The sequence below is a fragment of the Canis aureus genome, chromosome 15, assembly GCF_053574225.1.
Source record: "Canis aureus isolate CA01 chromosome 15, VMU_Caureus_v.1.0, whole genome shotgun sequence".
Taxonomy (NCBI): Eukaryota; Metazoa; Chordata; class Mammalia; order Carnivora; family Canidae; genus Canis; species Canis aureus.
Genome location: NC_135625.1, coordinates 68492449 through 68499651, shown reverse-complemented (window position 1 = coordinate 68499651; position 7203 = coordinate 68492449). Strand labels below are relative to the sequence as shown.

The 7203-nt window shown below is 49.4% G+C and overlaps 1 protein-coding gene across 1 annotated transcript; it reads right to left on the bottom strand.

Annotated features, from left to right (window-relative positions):
* Nucleotides 1-792: 792 nt before the first annotated feature.
* On the bottom strand, nucleotides 793-6914 carry LOC144284200 (transmembrane protein 229A-like). The gene is made up of 3 exons (XM_077848512.1): nucleotides 6870-6914; nucleotides 3011-3490; nucleotides 793-2512 (listed from the first exon to the last, which is right to left on the bottom strand). Exons 1-3 carry the CDS (start codon nucleotides 6912-6914, stop codon nucleotides 1304-1306), a joined length of 1734 nt encoding a protein of 577 aa, XP_077704638.1. The 3' UTR covers nucleotides 793-1303.
* Nucleotides 6915-7203: the final 289 nt, after the last annotated feature.

Sequence of the window (7203 nt, the reverse complement as noted above, 5' to 3'; positions counted from 1 at the left end):
ATTCTCAAAATTATTCCCAACAATCATCTAAATACATATTTGTTTTCACTGCCATAGCAAATATTTTTTGAAACCAGAAAGAAGTCCCCTTTCATAGCATAGACAAGCTAATAATTTGAAGCGGAAACAATTCATTTGTACAAACTGTAAGTTTTCCTCATAATTTTCATAACGAAAACTGAGAAAGTGTTAGTCATCCTTGGCTGAGCTATACTCAATTCTACATCTTTTCTAAATATAATAAAACAACAAACAACCTTAAAGTACATTATTATTGATTAGACATGATTTCTTAAAGCGGTTTTTATCATCTCATTTAACTTTGGAGCTTCCAGACAATAATGAGTCACCAAAAAGCTATCATTGATTTATACTGCACATTAGCACATCAGGTTTGGCCCAAGAACTCTGTGGGTCCAGAAGGAAAAAGAAAGACGATTACAAGTGAGCCGTGGCAGAAATACTCTGAAAACGCCTATCTGTATTCACGGTAAGCAATTAGGTCTAATGCGAGGATAATGAACATTCAGGTTCATTTTATTCCAAGGAACTGTTTCTGTTCTTGAAGCTCCGTGTAGAAAGAGTCCTTAGGGTTAGAATGCTATTGTGGGTGATAAAATTTTGCTTGGCCTTTGGGCATATAAGGTGAACATTTTACAACAAAAGTTTACAACTATAGATAACACAGCATCTGATCAATGTCAACACACTTGGCGTTTAAGGCTAATCCACATTGGAAAAACAATCATCTCCAGGATGAAGATCAAAAATCTTAACACAGTGTCACCTGTCTGAGTTGCTAGAAAAGATTTATTTAAAAATCGATCCATAGGATGTGTTTTCACATTTGTCAGTTTCTTTCCACTTGCGCGCTAGAGGGAGGCACTTTAAGAGTTATTAACTGTCATTCTAGGAATAAAAGACACTGAGTTTCAGCAGTGATTGGTAAATAGGGCAGGGAATTAAAATGAAATTGGATTAAAAAGAAAGTAAAAAAAATCACTGAATTAGAAAATTTCACCAAATCTTGTAGATCATTAATTTCTGATTTGAATAACTTCATTCTTAAACAACAACAACAACAACAACAACAAAAACCTAGTAGTTATCACCCACCCATGCCCAAATAAGTGAATATACTACAGCTTCTGATGTTAAGGTATCATGGTTTTGCTGTTTGGGCTTGTAAGGGATTTTAAATATTGACAAGTACTTTGAGTTATGTTTCGAGTAAAATTTCAAAATGTTGTATTATGCATAGGTTCCAAAGTGTCAGAAAAACCGAAAAGTCGAATAAAACATATTAGAAGAGCTTAGGAAACCGTATAAAAATTAAAAGGCTAAAATAACCACTCCGTTTTAAACGTGTAAAAATAAATCGAATTGGTTCGCGGGACTCGAATGACTTTTTTTTTTCTTTTAGATAGTTGGTATGTACTGAACCCGGCACAACACCAAGTAGGTCCTGGTACACACTAAGGAATATCCAACCAGGTAAATACATCAGGGTGATGAGGCCCATGAAATTCAGTGGGTAGTGAGAATAGTCCCAGGAGCAAGCGCCGCACGAGCGGAGGCCCAGGCCCCGGCACAGCTCCCACGCGTAGAGGAAGGTCACGTAGACCGGCACCGCTTCCAGGTGCTCCAGCCGCGGCTCCAGTGCAGGTGGAAGTAGAGTTTCTCCACCACGAAGCTGCAGCTGCCCTACAGAAAGGAGGACCAGAGCGACGTGTGGCCGCTGGTCGGCCCGTCTGCCTGCCCAAGAAAGTGAAGAGGATCTCATCCCAAAAGCCGTGCGTTCCGAAGAAGAGAAAGCGGAGCGGGTCCGGCAGCCCCCGAGCGGGGCTCCCCGACGCCCCCGGTGCCTCGGCGGTCGTAGCCGGCCACCTGCGCCCGGAGCGGCGGGGGCGCGCGCGGCCAAGGCTGGGGCCGCTGCTCGGGCGGCCCCGGTGCCGCAGGCGCAGGAAGCGCTTCGGGAGCACTGGGCCGCGGGAGAGCGCCAGCACGTCCTGCAGTCCCGCAGCCCCAGCGCAGCGGCCCCGCACCGCCGCGCCCGGTCCGCCGCGCAGGCCGAGCCGCAGCGCCTGGCCGCCGGGGTCTGCAGCGCCACGCGGGCCGACGGGGAGGCCGGAGAACTGAAGACGGAGGCGCTGGGGCAGCGCGGCCGGCAGGCAGACCTTCTCCGGGGCGAAGCGGGTGAGCGAGTGCAGCAGGCGGCGGCGGGCGAGGAGAACCCCAGCCTGCGGAGGTCCGGGCTGCGAGCGAGGCGTCCCGGGCATCCCGTGCGTCCCGTACTAGCAGAGTCGCTCCAGGCGGGCAGCGCGGCGCCGGCGGCCGGCGCTTCAGCAGTGGACAGCGGCTCCGGGCGGCTGGCGGCAGCCTCGCGCCCCCGCCCGCCGGCCCCTCCGCGCCCGCATCGCCGCGTGCGTGGAGCTGCGGGGCTGCGCCGCCGAGGCCCCCGGGGGAGCGCAGGGAGCTCCGTCCCGGCCGCGGCCCGATGGCAGCCGGAGCCCTAGTGTCCGGGAGACGCGCGGCCGCCCAGCCCGCGGAGCCCCCCGCGCAGCGCCCCCCCGCCCCGCGCCCTGCCCTCCGGCCCGGGTGGGTGCAGCCGGAGCCCTAGTGTCCGGGAGACGCGCGGCCGCCCAGCTCGCGGAGCCCCCCCGCGCAGCACCCCCCCGCCCCGCGCCCTGCCCTCCGGCCCGGGTGGGTGCAGCCGCAGCCCTAGTGTCCGGGAGACGCGCGGCCGCCCAGCCCGCGGAGCCCCCCGCGCAGCCCCCCCCCCCGCGCGCCCTGCCCTCTGGCCTGGGTGGGTGCAGCCGGAGCACTAGTGTCCGGGAGACGCGCGGCCGCCCAGCTCGCGGAGCCCCCCCGCGCAGCACCCCCCCCCCCCGCGCCCTGCCCTCCGGCCCGGGTGGGTGCAGCCGGAGCCCTAGTGTCCGGGAGACGCGCGGCCGCCCAGCTCGCGGAGCCCCCCCGCGCAGCACCCCCCCCCCGCGCCCTGCCCTCCGGCCCGGGTGGGTGCAGCCGGCCGCGCCCGCGCTCCCTCCGCGCGGCCCACGGAGGAGTGGAGGCGAGGACCGCTGCGAACCCCGTCGCCGCCGCCGCTCCGCCCCGCCACCTCTGCCGCCCGCTCCTGAAGCGGAGAGCGAGCAGTGACGCCCTTCCCGGCCTCCCGGTGCTCCCCTCCGGCTCGCCCTCTCCCGCCTTCGCCGGGCCCCCCTCCCGCTCCGCCCTCAGCGCAGAGGCCCGCGGGGTCCCGGCGAGGAAGCCCGGCCGCGCCTCTCCGCCCTCCTCCTGGGACGGCGTCGGCGGGGGAGGCAGGAGCGGAGAAACCCCCACCAGGGGTGACCCGAGCTGCGCCGGCTGCGCGGGGGCCCGGCACTCCCGGGAGCGCGGAACCAGGGCCGGGCCCGCTGGCGAGGCGGAGGGCCTCGCGCCACACGCCAGAGGCCGGGCCGGGCCCAGGCTGCGGTGCTGTGTATTTAATGTTCTGATTCAAAGCCGGCCGTGTCCCAGGCACGAAGAATAAACACGAGACTCCGTGCCGCACCCCAGCATCCGAAATGTCCCCTGGTTCACTTTTTCACTCTCTCTCCCCGACAAGCCTGTTTTCCTAGGTTAGTCTGCTAGGGGCCAAGACAGAGATTCAAAGCTCCCCACCCCCCACCTCCCACCCCCGAATTATGAAATGATCTGAGGCCAGTTGGGTTGGACGTTGCTCTGGCTGCCGCGGAGGCTCTTGTCAGGAATAGCACCCTTGAGGGATCCCTGGGTGGCTCAGCGGTTTGGCGCCTGCCTTCAGCCCAGGGCATGATCCTGGGGTCCCGGGATCGAGCCCTGCGTCGGGCTCCCTGTATGGAGCCTGCTTCTCCTCTGTCTGTGTCTCTGCCTCTTACACCCCAGTGCTGCTTTTTCTCCTTGCAGAACTAGATCATCCCAGAGATGAAGACTGAGAGTGAGATTTTTTAATTAATTAATTAATTAATCTATTTAAGGTAGGATGAGAGAATCTAGAACTTTGGTGTGTTGGGGGCTGCGCTTTTTTTTTTTTTTTTAAGATTTTATTTATTCATGAGAGACAGACAGAGGGGCAGAGACACAGGCAGAGGGAGAAGCAGGCTCCATGCAGGGAGCCCGACGTGGGACTTGATCCCAGGTCTCCAGGATCAGGCCCTGGACTGAAGGCGGCACTAAACTGCTGAGCCACCGGAGCTGCCCTATTATAAACTTTCTTAAAGATGCAAGGAAAACCTTGAAAGGTCTAATTTGATAGTTCAGACTAGTTCATCTCAGGGAATGTAGGAAAATCTTTTGGATTAAACACAAAAATTGGTATCTTCTATTTCTGTATTTTTAGCCTCCACACTTAACAAAATTTCAATTTTGTGTACCATACATGTCTTATGAATTATATTGGTATAATAAGACATGTATAAAATTTATGCATGTATAGTACATGCATGTTCTAAACAGCTAATTTTTTTAAAATTAGGGAATGTATAATAAAAAGCTTGTGTCTCACCACTGTTGTCAATGTATTGCTCTGCTAAGTGGGGAGTGGGTTAGATTACTAAAAATCTCAATGTTCTAGGTCCTTTTTTTGAATCTGTTTCTCATTTATTCCGGGAGAAGTAATGCAAAATAGAAATTAACAGTTATAAGTCCATAGCAGAAAAAGCAGCTATTACCTGTTATTCTATATTTCTTTTTATATTTTTGTTGTGGCCTCGCCTTAGTTATGCCACTTCAAAATGTATGAAACACTAACTTTTTAAAAAAGTAGACCAAAAAGATAAAAGGAAAGTTTTTAAAAAGGCATGAAACAAGGGGCAAGGAAACTATTCATTATATAACTTGCTATTATTAATTATTTACACTCATTGCCTCATTTTTAAAAAAGTGACTATCTTCTACCATTCTGAAAAGCTAGCCCACCAATGATACCAATCTTTGTTTCTGCTTTATCTTCACATTGTTCTTTTGTTTTAAACACTTCATTGCTGATTTCCAAATGGAAAACTGCAGCATGGCTTTGCTGATCCATGATGATTTTATAATTTACAATGGTTGCATCAGAATCTCCATGATCATAAAAATGCTTAAAAGCATTTCTGTGTTGGTCTTGACTACTACAAACATTAGGTTGCAAAGATCCACCTGTTAAAGCAGCAACTTGCTGGGAATTGGTGGGCATAAGGGTGAGGGGAATTTAAAAATAGGAAACAGGAATCTGCAATAAAATAACATGAGTTGAGACTCCCTAGGTTAGAAAGTAGCCATTCAAAGGATGTTTTGAAGCATTGTTCTTCCATGGAAAAGACAGTCTTCTTTGTCCTCAGAAGCTGTGAAGCTGTCTCAGTAACCACTTGTAGAGATGTAACAATTCTGGACTGGCCAGGTTGAGCTGTGTAGCTAGTGTGACCAAGGAGAGATCTGCTAATTAGGAGAAGGGTCCTCTGGAGGATTATGATAATCTTCAGTGAGTTGTTGTCTAGTGAATATGGGTCATGGTTGTAGTCTTTTAGATGTGCGGAATGCCTGAGACCTTTCATTGCACACCAGAAGAACAAAGGAAAGTGAGGGGAGAGTACAGCATTTAGAAGAAAGCTTAAGGGAATTTCACTAGGGTAAAGCATGAATGTAATAAGAAGAAAACAGAAGAAAACAGTAAAAGGCAGCAGCCACATTAACACTAGATATAAAAACCTTTCTTATTATAGATCAAATTATACCCGTACACCCCCCTCCTATATACTATAATCATCAAACTAAGAACACCCGCTCCAAGGCTTGCAATTGCTGAATGCTAGCTCCCTAAAAATACTACCAAAACAGCCTGTTGCTAAGGCAAAACTGAGTTTGTTGCTTACCATGGTAAGTAAGCTTTCTTCCTTGACAAAGTTTTAATAGCATCTTGGAGCAGGAAGGACAATGTTGGACTATTTAAGTGGTTTTTGGGTTTGAGTTTAAAATGGGTCTTTCAATACAAGGGCTTGATTAGAATTAGCTAATGATTATGATAAACTAGTTTTGGATTGGTGGACATAAGATGAGTGTCTTGAGGGGAGTGTTTCAAAAAGCATTGAGAATCGATAAACATTTATCTCTCTGCTCCAGAGCTTCCTAGAATAAAAAAGTTGTGTTGATGAAGACAATAGAAGTCATGTTAATGAAGACAGCCAAACAATAATGTCATGGCCACGTAGACAATAAGCTTTAGAGATGTCTGATCTTGGATTCACACAATCGGATAGTGAGGACCAGTTTGGAATCTGAGGAGAATACTTTGAGTAAGGACAGGTAAAGGTAACAAAGAAGCAAGGCTGACATTGAGTTTAGCTAAAATGATGCTCATCCTTAGTGTGTGTGGAGGGCAGGGGAAGGGAGAGAGAGATTGATTGACAGTTCCATAAAAACAGCCGTGTAAAATATTTGTCTGCATATGTCTACAGTTTCATTTACTTTACCTATACTCTTTCTTTTTTCTTTTTTTAAAAAAAAATTATTTATTTATTTATTTATTTGACAGAGATAAAAATAAAAGAGAGAGAGAGAGAGACTGAGAGCACAAGCAGGGGTGGGGGTGGTGGGTAGCAGGAGAGAGAGAAGCAGGATCTGCATGGAGCAGGGAGCCTGATGTGGAGCTCCATCCCAGGGTCCCTGAGCCAGAGGCAGACACTTAACTGACTGAGCCGAGGCACTCTAAGGAACAGACTTTGAATAAATTCTTTAAATTCACAACACTTAAAGAAAAGCCAAAAGAGCACCAAGCTGTTTTGGAAAATCTTGCTTAAAATTTTCACTTTGAGCAATATTCAAATCAGAAACACTCCCTTTGTGTAATTTTGGCCTGCCTGCCAGTGACTCACCTTCAGTGCGTAAGGAGAGGATTTCCCCTCCCTAGTTAATTCCATTATGTTTTCAGAGGAAGGAGTTTATTTTGAATAAAACTACTTGGGTACATTGGTTGAGGTTTATGGGTGAGAGGTCATCACTGTCAATGGATACTACTTAATGCGCACCTACGTGTCAGCTGTGCACTTCACATAGATTATCAGTAATTCCTACAACTGTTCTCTTATTTTTTTGAACAGATATTGAAACTGGGGCTCAGAAAAGTTACTTGCTCAAGGTCTTAGCTAATAAGTCCAATGCCAACAATGAAGTCATTTCCACCTGACATCACAGCTCATTTGCCACACA

Excerpts from the sequence above, each read along its gene's own strand:
- LOC144284200 (XM_077848512.1), bottom strand. The coding sequence starts at position 6,914 with ATGGAATTAACTAGGGAGGGGAAATCCTCTCCTTACGCACTGAAG. Across the intron at positions 3,491-6,869 it reads CCTCTCCTTACGCACTGAAG|AACATTAAATACACAGCACC; the intron begins GTGAGTCACTGG and ends GCTTTGAATCAG. Across the intron at positions 2,513-3,010 it reads GGCCGGCTGCACCCACCCGG|GGCTCCGGCTGCCATCGGGC; the intron begins GCCGGAGGGCAG and ends CCCGGACACTAG.